Below are 26,240 nucleotides of genomic sequence, written 5' to 3'. Positions count from 1 at the left end.
TATAGGATTTAACATTTTGTTTGTGAAGAGGTGTTCCATGTAAATTTCCTTCCAAATGCTTAATATTAGTTAAATCAATTAGCGACAAGCAAAATATATCTTTATATCCCTTCAGAACTTGTTTGCAAGGGAAAAAAGAACCTGCGTTGCTCACAGAACTAATCAGTGGCCATTTAAACAAGAAAGTATATCATACTACAATGTAACCAACTAATTGTGTGTAAAATTTTAATGCTAGAAAAAGAAAATGTGAACTTCCGTACCTTTTTCTCCATATTCTTATGAATTAAAATTATTATATTAATTTAGCGAATTGAAGTACGCTTTTACTGATTGAATTACAAATATAATTCATGTTCAATATTATGCAGAACTTGCATGCACAGTTTTCCATTTAGAATATTTCGCTTTTTTTTTTTCAAAAATATTTTTTGCTGTTTGCCTTTGTAAAAGCTAGACAAAATTTCTCAGCAATTCAGCCTAAATTGTTACAATTATTTTATCAAATAGCAACACACAATTCAATGATGTGAGCAATTTTTGTAATATTTTTAGAAAATATTGACTCAATCTTATTAAAATTGCTGCATTTATATCAAACTTCAATGAATTTTATGTCCACACTAAGAATTTATATTTTTGGTTTTCAAAATTAGGAATGATTCTAAATCTGTAACTGAATATATTTCTGTGAAGCAATTTTAATATTGTATAATATAAATTGAGTCACTAGAATTGACGATGTAGTAAAATATATCTAAACGTTAAAAGCTACCAAAGGCCAGGATAAATTTCACTAGGTAAAATTTAACTAATATTAAGCAAAAATATAAACACCATCAAATCATCTTTTGCAATACTAACAAAGACTTTTATACTTCAGAGAATTTTGAATCAAAATTTTTTGCATTTTCGACATCCTCAAAACTTGGCGAGACTGTGTTCTCATGTTTCTCTTGTGCTTGGAGAGAGTGGGACGATTTCCCTACATCTTTAGTGCCCCTGCTGTTTCTACGACTGAACAACCCCCGAGGGAAGAAAACCTTCCTCCCGGCATCGGGTGAAGGAGCTTCAGTAGGACTCACAGGCTGGCTCATCGTATGGGAATGACGCCTACTTCCCCTGTGCCTCCCGAAAAACTTTTGAATCCCTGACAGGCTCTCTGCATCGCTGCCTTTTCGTTGCGAGCTCAAGTATAGACTGCTGGCTCTGTTTGGATGCCGCCTCGAAAACAGTTTCTTCTGCGGACTGTTCATGAGATTGGGTTTTGCAGACATCGGACAGTTCTGCATGTTCACATCCATTGTGTTATTATCTGGCGAGTTGATGTGAATATCATTAGTGTTCATTTTTTCAGTCTCTTCAAGTGGCTGGTTCTTGAGACTGGAGATGATTTTATTGCTGTGCGCCAGTGGTGTCCCTTCATTCGAGCCATCTGATGGTACCAGAGTAGCGGTGCTCGGCTGTTTAGTGAATTTGGAGAAGATGTTCTTTTCTGGTGATGAATGGACCTGTGGCAAGCTGTTTCGAGGCTTTTTGCTGATGGTGATCGGCGAACTAGTTTGTGGACTTGCTGGATTGTCTGAAATAAGAGTTGCACTTAATTGAAATACCTAAACAATGCCATTAAAGTCAAAGTGAATGTCAAACTATAGCTAATATATATATGACAAATATTTTATCACACAAATAGATGCCAACTGCTCCTCTAGTTTCAAAAGTGGTATACAACTGAAACTTGCAGATTTATGACAAATTTTTCCAAAAGCCAATCTCGAACTAACAGAAAAGTGGTCTTTTAGTAGTGGTGGGTCAAAACCATTTAAATAGAATTTTCGAGAAGCAAGAAACATACAGTGCACAAAAAACATGTCCTGAATAACCGTTTGGTCTAATGATCCAATTTTCACAAACTAAGACTCAGTCTTAATGGTGTGAGGAGGTGACCTCAAATATGCTAATTGATTAATGCAGACGATATTTAAAAGTACAATATTCGACACAAAAACTAGCTTCTTTTGAAAAAAACATACCCTTTTTTTTCGATTCCTGACATCCAAAATATAAAGGATAGCTGCAATCTGGGAAATTTAGTCCCAATAGTTTGGCCAGGAGAAAGGATAAAAGTTTGAATCCCCCCCCCCCTGCTNCCCCCCCCCCCATGCTAATTTTACTTTGTGTGTTATTTCATCATATCTAAAAAAAACTTAGGCAAATTGAAACATTTTTGTAGACAATTTGTTTATCATCCAAAGATAATTTTACACAAAAATAATTTGTAACAAATTTATCTGAGCAAGTTGTTACCTTAGCATAAAATAAACCTTGTTTCACAAGATAGCATTCTCCTTGTTCCTTCACTAGGTAGTGTTCCTTCACTGGTTGGTTTACCCTATACCCNCCCCCAAAAAAAGCTTAAACTTTTTTGAAAAAAAAATACTTAAGAACACGCGATTAGTTTGAATTAACAACATAATTTACATCTTGAAAGACACTTTTTATTTCAAAAACATGCATAGTTAATTTGATTTTAATTGATAGTATGAAAAAATTTTTTGAATTAAGGAGCCACTAAACAAAATCAAACAATCTCCTTCAAATGGTAACTGTAACCAAAGTAATAATATGATTATACATTTACTTACTAAAACTTTTTATTTAATTTTGCATTTTAAATGAACAAGAAACATTCTAAAATCTCACAATTCTTGAAGAAAAAAAAAACTTTTTAGTAATGCTTTTTAAAAATCAATTTTTGAGAGAAATAAAAATCTGATTTCAGCTTATTAAGACAATAGATTTAGGTTGGTATTGATTAAAATATTTTCTTCAGAAGTGAAAGTAAGCAACACTAACTTACGTAAGCTATTTATGAAAAACTTATAAACTTAAAACTTTAAGAAATGACAATGTTCAGTTTACTGCATTCTGCTTAGGAAACCAAAAGTTATTCTCACTAATTTTGAAAATTAGTTACAGAGTTCATCAACAGATATATCTGCTAATAAAGGAAAAATCGTTAAAAAAAATTATCACTGTTTGCGACAATAATGTGGTGCAGTCTAAGTACAAAATTAACTGATGCCTGTACAAATTTCAGCTTGTATGACCAGAAAAGAAGCAGACAAAACAATTTATAGTTGTTTAAATCGATTTGGTTCACGATTTTTTGAAATAGTTTTTAAACCTGGTGAAGTCAAAATTTAGTTTTATGCAACAAAAAATTTTTATAAATGTTTTTTCAATTTTCCTTAGTTGATTTTTTAAATATTTGGTCACTTGTGGTATGATAACTAATCAGAAAAAAAGCAGTGCCTTTAGAAAATAAGATTATGATGTTATCACAACAAAAAGACATACCTCTATTTCTAATACAATAAAACAAATTGAAACAAATATTAGTGTTAAAACAAAGCAACATAGTATCATAAATTTCACAATGGAAAACTAATCCTTAAATTTCAATAAAAAAAAATTTATTTTCAAAAAATGGTTTAAAATTTATCATAATGCAGAAACTTTTGCACATTCTAAATCTATTTGTTCTATGAATTATCTACTCAATCATTATTACTTAACTTACTTTTTAACTGTTGGCATGAGCAAAAAAAGTCATTAAAGATTAATATGGCACAATAATTGTTTACAATTTAAAAACTGCAATGTTATAAAAACATAAAGCTTTACCTATATAATTGTTGCTTTTGCTAATACTTTTAGTTTTGTCATGAACTTCCATGATAGTAATTTCTTCATCAGAGTTGACAGAATTCTTGTCGTTATTCTCATTGTCATCGAAATTTTCTGTTATACTATCAGCATCCTATAAATCATTAAAATATAAATAATTTGCAGTAGGAAGTCTGTACACGCTGTACTCTCATTTTTAGTTGTAATAGTTTTGAGCCACTAATGAAGAAAATAAAGGGATTCAAGCACAAAAAAAAATAGTAACAACATATTCTCATAATTACTTTTTCCAATGTACATTTATTTAATGCTAGGGAGCATTTACAGGGTTGCCACAGGCGATTAAAATGCAATTATTTTCGGCATGAGGCGACTATGGCAACTTTTTTTGCCTGAAAAGATTAAAAAGGCAACTATTTTCAGGAAAAGGACACTATTGGGAGACTTTTCTGTACTCCTATCCATGTTTTTTTTTAGCTTAAATTTGGTTGAAAACATGCGGCCCGCAAAATCTTCTGAACATACTGAATTTTTTCTAAAAAAAAATAAAAGTTTAAAATTTTGAACCACAAATTTGAATAATCACTTTTTTAATTCGTTCAATTTGCACAGATTCCATTTTAAGTCTTTCGTTTCTCGATAACCTTTTCAATGGCTATTGCTACAAAATTTCTCATGATTTTAAAAAACCTAATTTTTAATACGATATTACGATGCTGAATTTTGAATTTAAGTAATCACTTTTCGCAATATATCTGTATATATTTGCTAAATCAATTATTGATAAAAGAGAACATTTTTTAGAAAAAGTAAGTTTTTTTTAATAAAAAGGTATTTTTTTGAATGAATTCTAGTAATTAAAAGTGCTTAATTTTCTGTAAACATGCTAATTTTTTTATATGAAAATTTAGTGCCAGGACACTAATGTTTATATAAAAATTATTGTTATTTGACACCAACTTGTCTAAATGGATCACGGTATACGGCAATTAAGTCATTTAATGAAATTTTAGTCATAGTTTTTATGAATTTTTGTTCTTATTTAGGATACTAGTTTTCGGCAACTATTTTCATGATTTAGGCTACTAAAAGCAACTATTTTGTTCATTTCTTTTTGTGGCGACCTTGCATTTATATATATTATATCAGGGGCTTGAAAGTCGGTTTTTAGCACAATGGGAGAAGGCTCCCCTGTGGCAGAATTTTTTCAGGCTTCCTGGGACATGCCTCTCTAATACTAAGATCTTTCTGCAAGATACTTTTAAAAATAACAAGTATACATGTTACTAATTTAAAGTAACAGAAGCGTCAACTTCAAAAGAGAAATAAAACTTTTTGGTTAAAATAATATAATTTTTTTACTTGAAAGTGTAATATTTTTATTTCATTCTAATATTATGGCTGATATTCTCACATTTAGTAAGGGGAAAACACACTAATTATATACTTTTTTGCATTTTATAAATCATTGTCCCATTAAAAAAAATATAAAAATCCATAGTAGTAGCTACCAAAAAAAAAAAAAAGAAAGAAAGAAAGATTGACAGCGAAATCACTGGAATTAGACTCTTCGAAGAGGGGTTACTAAATGCGTGTTTTCATTTCAAGGTAGAGGCATTGCAATAAATAACATCATATTAAAAATAAAAGATTTTAAAGACTATGGGGAAATCAATAGTAATAACTACATAAAGAAATAGAACGAAAATTTCTGCAGAAAAGAAAACCAATTTTTTTTTACTTCTCAAAAGATAAATCTTTCTGCAAGAATTCTGATACCTTCTGCTACAATGTCACTGTGTCGCCACGATTCTGTTCTGTCACGGGGGAGGCGTCTAATACCTCAGCTAGGAATGAACTCTAGTTCAAGACTTTTCTAGTTTCTGACTTTAGAAAGATGACGATTATTTAATTAAGTTAGAGTAAATATTTTATATAAGAAGAAATTAACTCCAAAATGCAAAAAAGAAAAAAAAATGTTTTTACTCATCATATTTATTAAAGAACCAACTTTTTACTAAGGAAATCAAGATAAAGATCTATAAAATAGTTATCAGACCTATAGTTACGTCTGGCAGTGAGATTTGAAATCTAACAAATGAAGACAAATCTAACCTACTAATCTTCAAAATTAAAATTTTAGAATAATTTTCGCATCAATTTAAGTAAACAATACACAGGGGTAAATAAGAAACAATAGTGAACTTGATACTTTAATAAGACAAATTAAGATAATTCAATTTAATAAATCAAGACATTTAGCATGGTTGGGGCACATTGAAAGATTAAATGATATTATCTAGAAATTTAAGAAAACTTTTAAAATGGAAACCTTATAATTTATGACAGAGTCGAACATCGAAAAGGAGATGGTTGGACTATACCACTTAAGTTCTAACCACATTGAAGGAGAAAAACTGAAAGTTTAGAACAATATTGTTCACCAGGTCAAGGCCCACTATGGGCTGTAGAGCTGTATAAGTAAGTAATTAAGAGTAAATACTTATCCGAATTAGAAAAGTATTCTCAGATGAAGACAATGTAATCAGCATTGGCAAATAGGAAGAAAAATTTAAATAATAGTAACTATAGAAATTGGAATGATGTATGGATGCAATAATGCATCCACACATTATTGATTGCTGATTTTGCAAAAATTTAAAAATGAAATATTTACAAAACAAAAAATACAGATAAATGAAATAAAATGATTATATCATTTTAGCTAAATTATTTTCCAATTACAAATCTGAATTTATAACACATTCCTAGCATTTTGTACAGTCCATCGCCAATCAAAAACTAGTCTCATAACACCAATTAAAAGTAACAGTCAAAAATGAGAAAAAGAATACCATTCTTAGAGCAAACAATCTCATGTTAGTTGCAATTTTAAAAGATTTCTTGTAAACATTTTTGTTTTTGAATAATTCTACGATGATCGTGGAATTCTCTCACAGACTTCGTGGAAAAATAAAATATCTGTATAAATGCAATGGCGGAAACGCCTGATAGTTTAACTTTTAAATATGGATAAGCTGTGATCTAACTATTGGAAATTACTGTAATAGACAATTTAAAGGCTATTTATATAAACAAATGAATATTTTAAACACACAAAAAAATTATCATTATTAATTTGCTTATATTATAGCAAAACATACAATACAAGATAACTTGGTTTATCATTCTAATTCATTTTGGATGAACACTTGTTGTATGTCCATATTGTTTGTTCTGTAGAACAAGCAATATTAAAGGTAATAATAATTATCTTAACAGTTGTATTTTTATAATTGTTCAAAAAATGCAACTGTTACAACAAAGAATACGTTTAAGGAAAAATGAAGAAGTTAAAGGGATTAAATAAAGATTTTTAGAAGACATGACAAAAAATCGAAACACTATTTTAAAAGAAAAGAAGGAAAATTGAATTTATAAAAAACTGAATGAAATATATTTTATACCAAGTTATAGAGATTAAATAAAGATTTTTTAGCTAACACGACAAAAAAAAATATGCAAAGTTAAAAAGAAAAATTTAATCCACTTATAAGGAAGAAAAATTGTTCTAAAATATAATTTCTAAAAAAAGGCTAGTTAGTTAGTGTAATTTCTACAAATGTAAAAATTTAATTATTGAATTTTTTTTGGCAAAAGATATAGCATATGAATGGACTTTTATACTACAAAACAGTTATATTTTTCAAGAGAGATCTGTAAAGAAAATGTTACACATAAAAAGCATTACAAAAGATTAGGGATTTAAGGCAATTAAAGTAAAGATTTTATGAGAAAACTGTAGAAATGCTTATTCAAAAGTGTGATTTGATCCATAGATATAAAAGAAAAATAGGATACATTATTAAAATTTAGTTACATATTTTTTGGCAAAGGATTTATAATATAAATAAAAAAATAATATGATCATTAATTAAAAAGTTATGTTTTTGTAAGTGAACTGCTAAGTTCACTTACTAAATAAAGTGTGTAGCAACCACAGCCCATCTGAACAGGCAGTAGAGGCTGACTTTGAACCGAATGGACCTTCTTTTTGTCTCCTTCTCATAATTAATCAAATTTATGTTTGTCCGTGTGCTATTTGTAAATTAATAAAAATATTTAGCACTAAGCTTTCCCTTACTTAAACATCCGAGATCTAGCTAGGGCCACAAGTGTTAATTATGATTTAACTATATTACACCATTTATACCATATTACACCATGAACCATTTATAAAGTTTTTTGTTCACTAATTTACAGAATAAATACTGATCGGTATACCTTATTATTTTTTGAAAACGCATTTTAATAACTTACATAAAGAATTCCTTATATTTTGAAATAGCATCATTATTTTTATACTAAAGATATTTTCACAGGAATTTATAATATTTTTTAAATAACTTACGCATTGAATCGAAATTCTTACAGTTTCATAATATTCAACATTTTTTCAGAAATTTCTGCTTAACCGTTAAAATTTAAAGACATTTCAGCATAAATTTATTTCTTTAGAAAAATTACAAAAAATTGACATTTAACGCTAACTCAGTATATACATTAACTTTACTTTGATTCATTAAATACATAACTTACACTAATTTCACTTTGTTGGGTTCTTAAAGTTCTCCGAGATCCTAATGGGTCATGTTTCATATTATCTATTAAAGACTTTTGTGATCCACGGTATTTAGCAGCCTTGAAGAAATTCTTTAAACTATTTGAACTTTTCTTACGAATTACACGGGGTGTTCGTAATCTCTCTTCATCGGCCAATTCGCTCTTCGGAGTAGAGCCTCCTTTTGAAATGGAAAGTTGAGATCGGCGGAGATTTCTGAAATATCTGTCTGGTTTTTTAGACCAAAAGAAGTCAGCAGCTTCTTTTGTTGTATAATAACTGGGACTTTGAGCACATCGAGAATCCGCCAAAGACAAATCCGAAAGATGGAATATGTCGTCCTGTTATGAACAAAATAATTGTTTATTTATTTCATAGATTAAAATTCACTAGCAGTGCAAAACAATATAATTGTGGAAATTTAAAACAAAATCCTTTAAGGACAGTTCCAGTTAGTTAAAATGGTAAGTTTTGAGGCTATTTTCCAATAAATTATCAAACATTTTCAAAAATTCTCAAATTTTTAAATGATTACTTAAAAAGTATTTTGTTTTTTAATTCAAAAAATGCTAATTTAATTTAATTCCATAAATACCTTAATATTTAACATTAGTTTTCCTTTCAGCTTTTGCCGATTTGAATGTAAGAAAGAAGGAACCTCACTGAGTTTATGGTTAAGAACATATACCATATGGTTACATGGAAAAAATCCTCTAGTATAGAAGGCAGACTTATTCATGAAAAATGATTATTAGAATAATGAACCTTTATAATCCAAAAAAGTTTTGGTCTTAAATTACACCAGGAAACAGACATACCAATATACTATTTCATCATTATAGTACAGGGGGGCTAAACCCCCTACTCGCTGTCGATCACCAAACCCAATGATTGCTTGGCAATAAATGCTGCCTCTTGGCATAAAACAGTTGAAATTATTAAACTAAAAATATTTATCTATTAAAAAGAGCACTTATGCCACCACTTCCCATGTCCAAATGTTTCCCCTAAGATACTATTAAGATCTATTAGTAAACATAAATCATTTTTCTAAGTAATCATTTTTTGAAGTAACATTTCAAATTAAAAGTATATTGTTACAACAAATTTGGTGAGTTCATATTGTAATTTAATATTTTTCTAACAAAACGGACAGATGTATTTTAAATACAAATTTTTGCATTCATCAATTTGTGAATGAAGCTGAAAGTTAAGTTCTAAATCATTTAACAAATCTTCTTAATCTTCATTCATAATAGTAAATTAATGTCATTTGCACTAAAAATAATAATTGTGAAACGGTCAATAAGATCAGACACCGATTTAAATAACTTTATCTTAAGATGCAACGTAGAATTAAGTTATAATAATAATAATAAAAAACAATTCTCTTAAACTCTTAATTTAGAAAACAAACAAAATCAAAAATGTAATAATAACAGTACAGGTAAATACCTTTAAATTAGGGATAAATGTATTTATAGAAAAACACCTTTATGACTTATATGAATAACTGGATTCAACCATGTGATTATCCGGCCAATAAAAATGCACCAACAACAGTGTAAAACTGTGACACCATCATTAGATTTTTATGTATAGTTAAGACACTGTGCTTACTTACACTTAATCCACTGTGGTCTTTGAATTCATCAGGTGTTGGAGGTCCAGACGTATTGCAAGAAGGGGAGGGTCCTATTGTGCTGTCCTTCGACGGTGCTTTCCTTAGTTTCTTTCGAACTGAAAATAGGAAAATTATGAAATAAAGATAAAAAACTATTATTTATTTTAATATTACTCTTATTCCTGTACTCTTTATTTTTAATAATGAGCTGGTTCAAAAAATATTAGATGACAAAAAAAGAATGATGAGCTGTAAAAGATTCCAAACAAGGATATATTTTAAATCACTTACACTCGATAAAAAATTTACTATTTAAGATAGTACACTTGTCATCAAGCAAGCTGAAATAACCAGATAAAATCCCATTGCTTATTACAAAACTCTATTTCATATAAGCTTAACAATAAGTTAAAAATGAACAGTGCACGTACAATGAATTTTATAATTAAAAGTAATGTGTCTTTCTCTTGATATTAAAATATCCTAAATGACACCAACACCACGTTTCACTATAGGTGTTTTACTTTATGCAACATTTTTTTTTGCAGCTCAAAAAATATAAGACGTAAAAGCTTGAAATTACAAAGGTGTGTAATAAAATTTACGTGGAATATGATTAAATAAAAAAATTAATATTTGATGTTGATTATTTGGAAAATTATTAACTGTTAAACTCATAGTAAAAAAACAATACAGGCCACTTAGCAGCTTAATTGAAATTTGACAATTTGAAAGGGCCATTTTCATTTATAAACTTAACAACAGCTCTTTTTTTTAATTATAACTAAAACAATTTTAACGTATTTATTTTTTCTCTATTTTTTGATTGACATAATTTGACATTACATATTATTTTGTTGCTCAAAACTGTAACCGCAAGAAACTTATAATTATGTGGGGTGTAGAAAAAAGTACAGGGAATGAAAAAAATTTAACATTTGATAACTAATTTAAGAATTGCTAACTGTTAAATTTGTAGTATAAAAATCTATGAGAGCCACTCATCAGCCTCCTGAACTGCTACTACAGAGTTGTAGTCTAATGTACTGAAAGGGACATTTTTATTTATGAATTGAAATTCTATTTTCTCAGAACTTATTGCAACTATTTGCTTTTTATGATTTTTTCTCAGTTCATTTAATCCATTAATGGATAATTACTTATCCATTAATGAAGAAAAATATTTTTTTTCTCTCTTGAGACTTTTGTTTAATAAGTTGAAAATGTTTTTTTTTTTTAAATTTATTTTTCAATAAAGGCAGGTACTGAACTTTCGTTCTTCAACTTGGGAGATGTCGGAAGTGTTGCTCATTTAACGATACCCAATGGGTATCTGTGGACCCAAGACATGGACGTGAGCAACATTACCCATGCCACACTGCCACAGATCCCCTTTCAGAAAGTAGGCCACGTTCACACATAACAGAGGACAACACACACAGAAGAAATTGAACAGGATTCAAACCCGTAGCCATTTGCTTCACAGTCAAAAAGTCAAATGTACACAAACAAATCTGCACATTTAAAGTAGATTTTCTTTCAAATAGGTTCTGTACTTAAATATGCCATTATTAACAACAAAAACACTAAACTAGCTGTTACTTTCAAATAAGTATAACAGTAGATAAGTTTTGGTATCCTTATTTTCATATTAAAAATGAACCTCATGATTGAATTTACGAATAAAACTAATTCTTTAAACATGCAGAAGGAAATTATTTTCATGTTAAAAAAAAAAAAAGACTCATGATTGAATTTAGGAATAAAACCGATTCTTTAAACGTGCAGAAGGCAATTATTTTCATATTAAAAAAGAACCTCGTGATTGAATTTGAGAATAAGACCAACTCCTTAAACGTGCAGAAGGCAATTGTTTTCATATTAAAAAAAAAAGACTCTCATAATTGAATTTACGAATAAAACTAATTCTTTAAACATGCAGCAGGCAGTTATTTTCATATTAAAAGATACCCTCATGACTGAATTTGAGAATAACACCAACTCTTTAAATGTACAGAAGGCAATTATTAAAAAAAAGAAGAAAAAAACTCATTTATGAATAAAACTAATTCTTTAAACGTGCAGAAGGCAATTATTTTCATATTAAAAAAGACCCTCATGATTGAATTCGAGAAAAGACCAACTCTTTAAACGTGCAGAAGGCAATTGTTTTCATATTAAAAAAAAAAGACTCTCATAATTGAATTTACGAATAAAACTAATTCTTTAAACATGCAGCAGGCAGTTATTTTCATATTAAAAGATACCCTCATGACTGAATTTGAGAATAACACCAACTCTTTAAATGTGCAGAAGGCAATTATTAAAAAAAAAAAGAAGAAAAAAACTCAATTATGAATAAAACTAATTCTTTAAACGTGCAGAAGGCAATTATTTTCATATTAAAAAAGACCCTCATGATTGAATTCGAGAATAAGACCAACTCTTTAAACGTGCAGAAGGCAATTGTTTTCATGTTAAAAAAAAAGACTCTCATAATTGAATTTACGAATAAAACTAATTCTTTAAACATGCAGCAGGCAGTTATTTTCATATTAAAAGAGACCCTCATGATTGAATTTGAGAATAACACCAACTCTTTAAATGTGCAGAAGGCAATTATTAATAAAAAAAAAACTCATTTACGAATAAAACTAATTCTTTAAACGTGCAGAAGGCAATTACCAGAAGATTCTCTACTCAAGAGATCAGTCATCATATTTAAAAATCCTCCTCTCTTCTCATAAGAGGCAGGTTGAAATGATTGACCAAGTCTAGATATTCCACTACAAACACTGCCAGATAAATTGTGAGTCAGGCGGTTTCTCATATCACCTTTCTCATAGGGTATGGCATTGATCTAAAACAAGACGGTTTTAAAAAGTATTATAAATCCTTGAACATAAATGAAATTAAATAAATAAGCATTCTATAATTATTAAATTTAAGTGTTTTTTTTTTTTAAATTATAAGAGTCATCTTAAAGTAAGAACAGATTATACATCCTGTCAAGTGATGTCAGTTCAAAGTTAGCAATTCTCTCACTGCGCTGTCATTATGTTTCATGTCTCTGCCAGAGTTGGTTGCATGCCAACTCAACTCAATAATTACATTACTCAATAACTTGACAATTCAATAATTATTAGATTTAAATGTTTGTTCAAATTACCAGGGTCATTTATAAAGTAAGCACCAATTATGAATCCTGTCAAGTGATGTCAGTTCAAGTTTGGCAACTATCTCACTATGCCACCATTACGTTTCATGTATCTGCCAGAGCTGATTGATTGTATGGTTATATTGCTTTGTTTGTCGCCATGTCAATCAGTAGTACCGCCAATTGCGAAGTGCGTTCAGTTATTGGGTTTTCAAATGCAAAGAAGGCTTGTCTGGCTGAAACTCACTGGCATCTTATTGAAGTTTATGGCAAAGGTATAATGAATAATAGAAATGTGTATAAATGGCATAGGCTTTTTAATGAAGGAATAACAAATGTTCATAATGAATAAAGTTCTGGATGACATACTGCCATGAGTGTTAATTACTGGTTCATCCACAATACAGCCCTGACTTTACTTCATCAGACTTTCATCTGTTTCCAAAACTTAAGAAGTTTCTTATTGGAAAACGGTTTGAAAATGATGACATGTTTAAAAAAAACTGTTACTAAATAGTTTAAGGAGCAGACGGTAGAGTTCTTTAAATAAGAGGATCCAAAAACCGGTGTCCCGACTTGAGAAATGTTATAACGGTAATGGTGACTATGTCAAGAAGTTTGTCGCTATGTCTTATTTTCAGCTTGTTATTAACAGACAAATTTGGTATTTTTATGTTAGCATTTTGAGGATGACAGGAAAATTTGTAAAGTGGATTTTTCATAATATGTCATACTCGTTACATTGATTTTTCACTGTCATAAAAAAAAAGTATCATAGACAACAAGAATATAGCAAAAACATACCTTAATATCTTCAAGTTCATCTTCATCTAATGTTTCCAAAGGCACAAATTCAGCTTCATGAGGAGGTATACTGTAAAATTATAAGATGATAAATTAGAAAATTACTTTTGATTATCGTATTTTTTTATATTTGCTATAATATGCAATATTTCAACACTTACACCAAATTGGCAGCTGAACCCATGGGTGGCTCACTATAGAATGGCATAGCTGCGGCTGTGTACGGAAGATCAGGTAACGTTTCATCCCAATATTGATCTTTAATTAGCTCAGGATGCTCTTGATGCATTTCATCAACAATGAGGTATGATACCTAATTATAAAAGAAAGATCACTTAAGCTTTTTTTTTATTATTTCAATTTTTTTAAGGCTTCTTCGTCCCACTAAATAATCCTTTTTAACAAAAAATATGCGATTTTCAATACTATTGTGAGTTTGAAACATTTACAACAGTCAGATTAAGTTTTAATCATCTTTAGCTAATGTCCTCTATGCAGAGTATCAAAGCTTCGGTAAAGTGACTTATCATAATTTGGCGTCCGTCTGTTTTAGAAGTTTTGTTTATATTTCTTTCAGTAATTCAGCGGCCATTCGCCAGGGCACAGAGATATTGCGTTTTACGTCAGAAAAACAAATTAGCATGCATATTTAGGCTTGAGTAAATTTTATGCATAGGTGTAAGTTGCTGGCATCGACTTAATGCAGTTGAGGATAGATGCCAGATATTCTGATTTCTCACTCTTTTTCATTGTCAGTTGAGTCTTGTAGCTGAAGATGGAAAAGAAATAAAATTTTACGCATAGCATATTATTCTACCATTGTTATTCATGCTTCGTTCTTGTGTAACACGCTTACAATTGTTGATGCTGTATGCCAATAAGGCAAAAGGGTTGAGCTTTTTGTTTTCCAGTCGTTCCATCTATGAACGAGAATTCGACTTCTGCCACACACATAGGTCACAGCCCGTTTATAGGGCAGACCCATTCATTCCTCTATAGATTGTAATTTTGACCTGAACCAGAGAAAAAACAATCTCCAATTCAGTACCTCCAGAGGTATGATTTGCTATGGGAACATGCAGAACTTTGTGACCGCACAGATTTATGTGTACCAGTCCCCATTTACTACAACGTGGAGTCTTCGTTCTGGCAGAGATCAAACTCAGGACCTCTAGGAAATGGGCTCAATTCCCTACCTACCAGGCACTATCACAGCACTAAGTTTACAGTAGACAATGTAAATAGCAGAAATATTAGCATGTGGAAAAGTCACTGTTTTATAAAAATTATGATATATATATATATGTGTGTGTGTATATAAGCACACCAGACAAAAAATTAGTCACCCTTGGAGAAATTATGAAAAACAACATTTTATAGCAAGTAACACCGCCTTTGGATTCCATAACCGCCAGGAATCAGTTAGGAAGTGAGCCCACAAGGTTTCGCAGGCACGTCAAAACCATTTTAAGCCACTCGCTGAGGGTTTGGTAATGCAAATCCACCAAATTGCGATAATGCTGATTTCGGCGTTTTACCCGTTGTTCCAACATGTCCCACAAATTTTCAATGGAGTTGAAGTCAGGTGATTTTGCAGGCTAGTCAAGATGTAATTGAGTGTTCATAAAATCAGTCACATATTCTTCCAGCCCAATGAACTTTCCTGTTGTCATCTTGAAAAATAAGGGTATCGACAACACACTCTTCATAAAGATGTTGACAGAAAGGCAACATCAAATCATCCAGAATGTTCAAATAAACATGTTGGCTCATGTCAGTGGCCACCTCAGTGAGGAGGCCCAATCCATAATAATAAAAACGCCCTAAAACATGACTGACCTATCGACTTGAACCTGACTTGGCACACAGTCAGGATGAAGGGCTTCATCTGCTCTTCGTTGCACTCGACGACATGCGCCCTTTCAATAAAAGCAAAACCGTGATTCGCCAGGCCATATTACATTCCACCAGTCAGCAACTGTCCACGTTCGGTAACTTTTAGCCCACTGAAGTCGCGCAGATTTATGTGCTTGTATGAGCAATGGCCTCTTACGAGATGTTCGACTCCAAATATTCATTGCATGCAGTTCCAGTCGCAATGTTCTCTTTCTTCCAGCTTGGGATGGACCTTCATTTACTAACTGGAGCAATTACAGACAGGTTTGGAAGTGATTTTGATTGACAAGTCAGAAAGCACGTCTCCGGCTCCTTTCATGAAGGATCTTTTTCCAATCACAATTCTGACGTTGTCCTTCGTGACCATGTGTATTACACCACTGCTTCAAGACAAGCTGAACAGTCCGCATCGAAACACTAACAAATCCAGCAGCTTCATTCACCATATGAACATGGGCATGGTCAAACACAAATGCCTCTCTTGCCACTCGATCACATCCTTACACTTATCCATATTTACACACAATTTCAGCTTCAAACAAAAATATCTCACTGATAGCTACTTGCCTGTGATCACGTTGACGCAGTGTGCAAGCAAGACTAATTTTTTGTCCGGTACCATAACTGGGCTCATTACATTAAAGTATATAAAAATGAATTATTTATTGATCATAATAATTTTCCTTAAGGTGAAAAATTTTACACAATTAGCATTTTCTTAAAAAGTGTTAAAAAAAATGTGTTAAAATTAAGTGTTAAAATAAAAAAATGTTAAAAAATGAAATTTAATTTCATGAATTGTTTTTTCTACAAACAAATGAATTTTTTTTAAAAAAAACTTAAAACAGTGAGACTAAAAAAATATGAGAGAAAATTAAAACCAGAATTTGTTTTCTATTAATGTCAGAATGCTATTTAAGTCGACAGAAATATAATAATAAATTTTTTAAAATAAAAGTATACAAAAAATTATTAAAATCAGGATATATGACCCAGTTAATTTCATTTAAATGCAATTATGTATATAAATGAAAATCTGAACTGATATTATTACCTGAATATCACGATCTATGACCCAATTTACTTCAAAATCATCATCATCTTCTCCAAATGGATTAACTAAGGTTTCAGCTACCTGAAAAACCAGAAAATAACAGATTTAGTTTTTGATTTAAAAAAAAAAAAAACATCTGTCTTGAAGGGAAAAAATTTTCAAAATTTAGGGAACTTTCAGATATGTTCAATTACCTTCATAACTAGAAGACTGATTTTGTAGAAATTTAGTACGAACATATGTTGATGTAATACAAGAAATGGGATTAACACCAGCAATAAAAATTTTGTGGTCCAATAGGACCACCTTGGTAGTCCTTTAGTGGTTGAAAAACTTAATGTGGTTGACAAAATTGAGAAGAAGAAAAAAATTTAATTCTACTATTACATAGTTCATTTTATGCTACACATCAAAAATTATTTATTGCCATCGAAACCAATTAGGTTATTATCCCATTATGATATTTTTTAATGAAATTAAGTAAAAAAAAAAGCTAAATTAGTAATTGTAAATTGATTAAACATAGAGATAAAAAAGTTGAGATGAAACAAATAAATGAGGAAAACAGAGAAAGTAAGAACTAACAAAATATTGCATTAAAAATAAATTATCTAGAACTAAAAAATTTTAAATGAAGTCAATTCTACTAGAGTAAAAATACTATCTTATGGATGAAAAATTATACTGTCAGTACATGAATGCAAAGCATAGTACAACATGAAAATTTGAAATTTCAAGATATAATTTAAAATTTTTTGCACCAGACACTTTCAGTTAAATTCATTTGAATAAAACACATTACAATTCCATACCAATTAAATTGAACAATAAAATTAGTACAGCAACTTTTTAATGCATGGAATTCAATGCAAAAAACTATTTTTCGGTAGTATTTTGTAAATTCTAAACATATTTCTAAGGAAACAAATTTGTTCTCCATGTGTATGATTTTAGCAACATTTGTGGAACATTTGGCAACCATTGTCGCCTTACTCCTACAAATAAAATAACCATTTAACAGTCATAATACATACAAATTATCTTAAGTAACACTTATTGGAGTTAAAATTTATGAAACTACGGTCACAGAATCAAACAAAAGAAAATAGGTAAGTAGTTAGTATGGCCTTTTATATACATATTTTACAATATGATTTCATATTGGTAATAATACAGGTAACTATGCTTTTTTTTCCTACATTGTTTTAAGGGAGGGATAGAGAATTTCAATTACCCTTCCCAAACCTTCACAGACCCTCTATAGGGTTAAGGTCCGACTTCTACACCTCAAACCAGGCAAACTATTTTTCTCAAAGACATGAAGGTGCGTGGCGACCTTCAGCAAGAAATCCACCTACATTATCAACCTTCCACTATTATGAGCATTAATTTTTTGCATGTCAAAGGGCAAAAAACAACTTCACTCATGAAAGATAAACTATTTGAACTTGAAACCAGCAATGTGCCATAAAATATACAGAATCTAAAATATTCGTTTCAAATTACTCTATCATGAGAAAGGCACTAATGCACTACTTTATTATCCCAAATGCTGACATGAGAAAGAATCCATCAAATATACACATCCAAATCAACTGACAGCCCAGAAGTGTAGAATGGACATGCCAGCCCAGTCTCCAACAACTGTCCAACTACTTAGTTTCTGAACTGAGAATCCACTGTCAGTTAGAATCTATATATCCACAGAATATGACTCAACAATGCTTTCAATATAGCTCAGGCATATTTCAATAGCGACGAGTTCAGTTCTGAATGTAAAACAAGAATTAAAATTTCAGTTTTAAGGTCTATATGCAGAAGAAAGAGCCCTGATGGAGATACCTGGGAAAGGGGTTTGGGTGGAGAGGAAAGGAAATTTCAGAGTGAGGAGAGTCTGTTTTTAGACCACAATAGAGGTAATAGGTCCCATCTGACATTTGTTTAGATGTTGCCTATAAAAGCTTGCCTTTTTTTATCACCCTTATATATTCTTTGCCTATATTTGGTCCTTATTATATCACCAGAAGGATCTGGTTAGCTAAAATGTAGCCAAGTGCTGACACCTAGTGAGTCAGATGGGGGGAGAAGTGTGTTTATAACTTCTAGTAAAATCAGATCGCCAACTCTTTACATTCTAAAAAAGGAATGAAAGATGTTCTCTATTAATTCAAAGCTGCCAATAACAAAGTTTTGTGAATGTGAACTGGTAACAACAAAGAAAGTACCTCCATTCTAGACTAAGTTTATAATCTTTTGAGATTGCTTAAAATGATAAAGCAACCTAAAAATAATATATAAGAAGTAAAACAATTATATGTTCCTTGTACAAGTAAAATAACTTACTTTTAACCAGCCCATGTAGAAGAAAAACTGAAGAAAATTAAAAACAGGGATATACAAATCAACATCGTAACCAGGATGACCTTGAGCAGGGTCCAAGTATTGTCTTCCCATGAGGGTAGATAAGAAAAATGTATACACGACCAGTGTAACAACCTAATATTGAGGAAAGAAAAACCACTATAACTCATTTAAAATACATATTTGAATATTGTAACAGTTATAAGATATATCTAATTTTGAAATAAAACCTAAAAATAAAATAGATTTGATCTTAATCAAATTATAATCTCAGGTTTAGCTTATGTTTTTTCATTAAAACACCTTTTCCACAGTTCTCAGAATAATTTATTAATCAATAAGTTACTTCTAATTCATAAGCTCACAGTTTCTTTCAAAGTAAATTAGACATAATTTTTTTTAAATATTCGCTTCGTTTAAAATTCTATAAGCTGACAGAAACTAGTTTAATTTTTTTATATCAAACTTTCATACATTATTTATAAATATTCATCTCTTTAATATTTATCAATAGCAGCTCAAAGTCTAAGTTGATAAAAAAGGAGCACTTTTTTTTTCAAAGTAACTTGAAACTGACTTAAAAATAGGCATATACAGGGTCTGGAAAAAAGTGTCAAGTTTAATTATTTATTTAATTTGTTTATATTAAGAGAACATTTCAATAAACGAATTTGTACGAACTTTTTTTCATGGAATGGCAATTTGAAACTTTATAAGTTCTTTAATGTTTTGTGTTTTCGCAAAATATTTTATGAATTTTTCAAATAAGTAGTTTTTATAAATGGGTTTTAGTAATAACAACATCTCAGTTTATTACATGACTTGGCCCTTGGACATAAATAAAATATGCGAAATATTCTTAATGGTATATTGGGAAAAAAATTACCCTGAATAACTTATCAGGGTAATTTTTTTCAGTTTTATAATCAGTTTTTCATGCTCTAGCATTCAATATTAATAGCTCAGAGAGATGACCTCTAATATGCTACATAATTAGTCCAGATAATATTTTAAATTATAAAATTATACACAAAAACGTACTTTCCCAGAATAATACATAGAATTTTAAAAAAGACATTTTTAAAATTTGATATCTCAGGAATTACTCAATTGCTTTCCCTGAAATTTGCCATGCAAAATTTCATTCTTTAAAAATATGTACAAAATTGTATACTGTACAATTCAAATTTTTCAGATCATTATTAAATAAATTAATAAAAAAAATATTTACTAAAAGTCATTTTTTGCATGGAATTATCTTTGAGTGAACAAATTTTACAATTGTGTACAAACATTTTTCAATTCGTTTAAAAAGTTCTTCAGATATGGCGAAATATGCAAAAGGTAAAATTAACGTAAAAGGATCCAAATTTTTTACCGCTCTCCTGATCGAACTAATTGGGACCAAATTTCCCAAATTGCAGCTACCCCCTATATTTTTTGGTTTAGAAATCCGAATCCGTCAAAAAAAATTTTTTGTTTATTCAGAGAAAGTAAGTTCTTGTGTCTGATTTCGTTACTTAAAATATCGTCGACACTAATCAATTAGCATATTTGAGGCCACCCCGCTTGTACCATTAAGATTGAGTCCTAGAACATTAAAGATCCTATCATTAAATCAAAAATTATTCAAGGTGGTTTGTTTGTTTTTTTTTTTAAAAAATTTGCAGCACTACACCTTATTGAAACAAATTTGTAAAGAGCTTTATTATAGCATTTAGTAATATTAAAAAATTTAATTTAAAAAATTCACAATATTTTGTATAGGCATAGTGTGGTTTATAATCACTCTTAATATACATTTTTAGAATCCTTGTCAGCAATGGAAAAAATAAGATACATACATAATTTTTAAAAAAAAAGGAAAATGATGAAATATTGTGGAAACCAATATTTAAAATGCCGAAACCAGACTTTACAAAGAGAGTTAAAAAGATGTGAAAGACAATTATTAGGATCATTTCCACATTTTATGGGACAATAAAATGATTTTTAAACATTTATATAATCTTTCGCAATTGTTATTTTTTATACTTTGATAACGTTTATCTTTTTCTCTGCTAATATATTAATTTCAGACCATTATTTTTACTTTTTGTTAGCAAATATTTTTAATACATATTCTAAGGAGATGATTATAAAACATCCTCTATGTAAAGTACCTGAGTATAGACAAGCTAACGTTGATAACGTTTATCTTTTTCTCAGCTAATATATTAATTTGAAACCCTTATTTTTACTTTTTGTTCGCAAATATTTTTAATATATACAGTACAGAACCCGTTATCCGGAAATCAGAAAACCGGAAAACCAAAAAACCGGAATGAAATTCGATAAATTTTCCCTCCATTTTTAAAAAAAAAATTTTTTTTCCTCATAAGATTTTAGGATTTTTCTTTCTTTTTTGAAAGATGTTTACCTTACCATCATTTTGGAAATAATCATTAGTGTATTACTCCATCGTTTTTTCTTCTTCTTAAGATTATTTCCAAGAAAAAAATTTTTTTAGTTGGGTTTAACAATAAAAAAACGGCTTTTTGTAGCGATTCAGAAAACCGGAAAAATCAGTTATCCGGAATAGCGATGGTCCCGATCATTCCGGATAATCGGTTCCCTACTGTATATACTAAGGAGATGATTATAAAACATCCTCTATGTGAAGTACCTGGGTATAGACGAGTGGTATACTAATCCAATCATAGTTGAATAAACCTCCACAAAGTGCCCTGTAATTTGCCATTGCCTACAAAAAACAAAATACTGTTATATGCATAGAAAATATAGCTTTTCAGGAAACGATCAGTGGCGTGCAGAAAGGTGGCTACAGGCACCCAGTCATTAGGTGCAATTTGAATGACAAAACAATATAATATTGTTATTATATTACTTGTATTATTTTTATTGGGAAATTAAATTGTTTATTAGGCAAATACTTTGCTTAAGCAAAATGTTTAGAGAAACTAAGATTTTTCAAAAGGTTTGATAAAAAGATTTATATCATCAAAATTTATTTATATAATTTGATTTTCAACGAAAAAAAATGAAGAATATATTTTGTAAAGAATAAATTTTTGAAAAACATGGAATAATTTCAACGTACTTTTACAATAAAATGAATTTTACATAGGAATTTAGGCTTTTACAAATATTGTTCTAAAGTTTTTCCCCTTTGTGTTAATAAGCACATCCAGATAATACATTTAAGGGAAGTATTAATTAAAAATTTAGTAACCACACACCTCTGCAAGCCACTGGAAATGATTCATTTAAACAATTACTAATTAAAAATATAGAATGTTAGTCCATTTAAATATTTAATTTAAACTGCTCGTAAATAATAATTTAATAATAATTTTCAAAAAAAAAGGAAATAAAATATATTTTTAATATTCTTATTAAGTTGCAATAAATAAATAAAAATATGAAATAATACAAATGGTATATATATATACATATACAGTCGAACCTCGATCATTCAGCATTCCTGCATCTTTCATTTTCCCGTGCATATTGTTTTGTTATAACGGTCCAGTCACAAATACTATTCTTGTTATGCTAATAACACAAGTTTAAGTCATTTTTTAAACTAGCGAATTTCCGTATCTATAGTTTAGAAATTCTGTCGACATAAAATATCAAAGTTATTTGGCTTTGAGAAGAAAAATCGTAACTCCTGAAGCTAATGATGAAGAAGAAAATGAGGAGTTATTACAGCTTGTCTGAACGCCTTAAACAGGACGTTATGCATTGATTGATAAAAATGTTTGATATGTGTCGTGTTGACGGTTAAAGAAACGGTTGTAAAAACTGAAAAGGTACAAAGTGATACCAATGAAACACAACCACAACCAGTGCCAAAGTTTGTAAATGGCTTAGAAGCCTTTGCAACAATCTGTTTTAACTTAAACATTCTGGGAACAAACATCGATCTGTTATAAACGTCGAAAATTTATTTCTTATTCGGACAAGAAAAAAGTGCATTCAAACCAAAATTATGAAATATTTTAAATAAAGTGTTCATTTCATCGTTATTTTGCATTATCTACGTAATTGATTAAAATTTAAACTTGTCATACACTTGTAAAGTTATTCATTTTCAAGCCTATTACTTCTTTATTTACTTTTTATGCATTTTCAAACCATTATTTGATATTTTATGTTAACCCGCATTCATCGTTAACAGAATGGGCAAATGAGAAAGATTGATCGAAGTTCTGATGCATATACCCACACACAAGGAACAATACAACACATACTTCAACCAAAGTATTCAAAGCAAAATCATCTCGCACACGACCTTCTTTTCGAGCTCTAATGGCAATACTAGATGCCCATACTAGAGGCATCCAATATGTTGTGTGAGAAGTCTTTAACTGTTCCATAATTTTCTTTTCATTTGGCAACAATATACCTATTGGAAAAAAGTAGGATCACTAAATTATTTAATCAAGCATGAAAAGGTGAAATATGTAAAACTTTTGAGATGAGAAATTATGAAGTCACCAGGCATCAAAACTACATATAAATAGCATTTAAACTTTTTTTTTCTTCCACAAATGTTTTGTAGTACTAGTTTATCCATTATTGAATATATTAGCAGGTATTTATGTATACATGCTTGAATAAAACATTTTATTCTAGTGTTTAAAACTCTTTATCTACCGATGGGACTTTGAAGCCTCACTAATATTATTTCCATATAACATTGAAACAGAACAAAATACTCCATTGAAACTTGTCTGTCTCTGTCACAGGACTTTGTGTTTATTATTACTACCTAGTTGACAACATGTAAATTATTTGAAGTTGATCATCACCACTATCATCGTCACTGTCCAGGGATGCCATTTTATGATTCTCCAATTTTATTAATCTATTCTCAGCTTTCTATCTCAATCAATTTTGCAAGTAAGTCTTTCATATTTTTTTTTATCGATTCCTTAACTTTAAACTGGTTTTAAAACAAAGTATTAAATTTTGTACTTCGATTAAAATTTCATAATGTGGTGCATGTACAAAATTAAAATTGTATAAAAAAATTAGAAAATAATGTTGAATACTAAAAAAATATTTGTCAAAGTGTAAAATAGACATTATTTAATGACACAAAGTTTCGTACGTTTTTAATAATTAAGTAAATAAAGGACTTTATCACAAGTTTTTTTTTGTCCAAATCAGTCATAGTACATTTCACTACTGAACAATACTGAATAATATTGCTCCATTTTTATACTTTTTAGAATGGATGTTAGAATTATGCAATGGATATTGCAAAGGTTCAGGTGCATAAATTAATTTCTTATCGATCTGAAAATCGTATAAAAAAAGGCAGATTCTAGTGAATTGTAAATAATATCAATACTGAATATAGATTTATATTTAACTATTATTTAATGAAAGTGTTATATTTAAATCAAGTATATTCTACATGAGTTGTTTTCAGTTTTAAAGAGGCGCTAAATTTAGTGATAAAAAGCATTTTTAGTTAAAACTATTAGAAATTAGTGAACAAGCTGACATAACCTAAGTAATACTTTGAGCTTATCTTTGATGTGAATATAGAATTTTTTTTATTTAAATCAAAAGAACAGGAGAAATTTTTTAAAAAAATCAATAGATAACTAAAAAATCTAAAGTGCTAGCACTACGGTACTTGTAGACTGATCAGGTCTAAGATAAAAATCACAATTAGGAATTTTACCTGCATCAACTAAGTGGTCCATAGTAGGAAATCTTTTTTTAACACATGGACTAATGCAAGACAATGTAATCACAAATGCCAAATTAGCATATCTCATCATAGTTCTCCTCATTAAACGTCCTCTTTCATCCTACAATATAAAGTAAAACTTTTAATAATTGTGTACTATTAGTTATCATTGCCTAACTTTTATTTGGTATCAATCAAAAACAGTTTAATAAACAGTACAAAATTATCTTAAATTATAACATAATACAGGGAAAAAAAGAAATTATCAAGCAATATTTGGTGCTGATCGAAAACCTTTGACAATATTCTGAGGAAATTTATAGCCAATTTTGCCTTAATAATGATAGAATTTAAAAGGAATTAAACATTTATTTTTTGTGAACAAATGTTTTCAAATTCGTACAACTATTTTAGAAGTATTGAACCTTGAAGAAACTTAAGTTTGAAACAAAACAGAAGAACTAGAGGAAGTGAATCATTATTCATTCAATAAGGTAATAACACTTTAAAAAAAACTTTAAAAATATTATCAAATATGTAATCTCTCCATTTATTTCCTTGATATTGACAATATGCTGTAATCTATGTATACTATAAACTTATTTTTTTACATTATTTTCTTATCTATTTGCAACGCTACAGTTATTATTCATTTTGTTAGGTAGTAATTATTTAAGTACCTAGTGTTGAAAAGTTAGTTATATGTAAAGTATTTATCAAGAATCATTTTGTGTTTTTATAAAAATAAAACTCAGTTACAAAGTAATTATTTGAATTTATTCTTGATATTTTCCGAAATGACTAGAAATTTTGAGCACAAACATTGCTATAGTGCCGCAGACTGTCATGCCATTTTATGATATTGTGATAGACATGCATTAAGAGTAATTGTGAAGAAGAGTTAACGTAATTTAATTTGTGTTAATTAAACAATTATTATTAAAAGCACAATTTAAAATTACCCTTTTAGTCCTCATTCTTACAACAGTTAAATTCAAGTTGTGAGGAAAAAAAACTTGTAAGCATAAGAATAGCATTGAGTTATGTTTCATAATTTGGTGTAAAGTATGTAAAGTAAAAGAAATAAATATTACCTGTCCATGTATGTAGGCACTTACAAAAAATGCTAAAGTATCTGGCCATGGAATGCAATTGAAAGAATCCCACCATCTTTTGACAACAATTGATACATAAAAACCCAAAATGAACGACACAGGAATCAAGTCCCCATAAGCTTTACAGTACAAGGAGACCTTCTCAAAGTACCTAGATGTAAAAAAAAAAGCATTTTCAGTTAACCCAAAAAAAATGAATAAGCAAAGA

At 29.5% G+C, this 26,240-nt stretch overlaps 1 protein-coding gene across 2 annotated transcripts in view; it reads right to left on the bottom strand.

The window, feature by feature from the left end:
• Positions 1-361: 361 nt before the first annotated feature.
• The window catches only part of LOC107450043 (uncharacterized), a 36,524-nt gene continuing 10,645 nt past the window's right edge, over positions 362-26,240 (bottom strand). For both annotated transcript variants that reach the window (XM_043049816.2, XM_043049817.2), the window contains exons 4-16: positions 26,012-26,183; positions 24,909-25,038; positions 23,464-23,618; positions 21,873-21,950; positions 19,190-19,342; positions 16,847-16,927; positions 14,058-14,209; positions 13,897-13,966; positions 12,621-12,795; positions 9,936-10,051; positions 8,290-8,652; positions 3,688-3,823; positions 362-1,582 (exon numbers count right to left, since the gene is read on the bottom strand). In XM_043049816.2, the coding sequence (XP_042905750.1) occupies positions 873-1,582; positions 3,688-3,823; positions 8,290-8,652; positions 9,936-10,051; positions 12,621-12,795; positions 13,897-13,966; positions 14,058-14,209; positions 16,847-16,927; positions 19,190-19,342; positions 21,873-21,950; positions 23,464-23,618; positions 24,909-25,038; positions 26,012-26,183 (2,491 nt within the window). In that variant the 3' untranslated portion in view covers positions 362-872. The remainder of the gene's footprint in view (positions 1,583-3,687; positions 3,824-8,289; positions 8,653-9,935; positions 10,052-12,620; positions 12,796-13,896; positions 13,967-14,057; positions 14,210-16,846; positions 16,928-19,189; positions 19,343-21,872; positions 21,951-23,463; positions 23,619-24,908; positions 25,039-26,011; positions 26,184-26,240) is intronic.

Source organism: Parasteatoda tepidariorum, chromosome 10, assembly GCF_043381705.1.
Source record: "Parasteatoda tepidariorum isolate YZ-2023 chromosome 10, CAS_Ptep_4.0, whole genome shotgun sequence".
NCBI lineage: Eukaryota > Metazoa > Arthropoda > Arachnida > Araneae > Theridiidae > Parasteatoda > Parasteatoda tepidariorum.
Note: the sequence above shows the minus strand (reverse complement) of the source record. Positions and strands in the feature narration are given on the sequence as shown.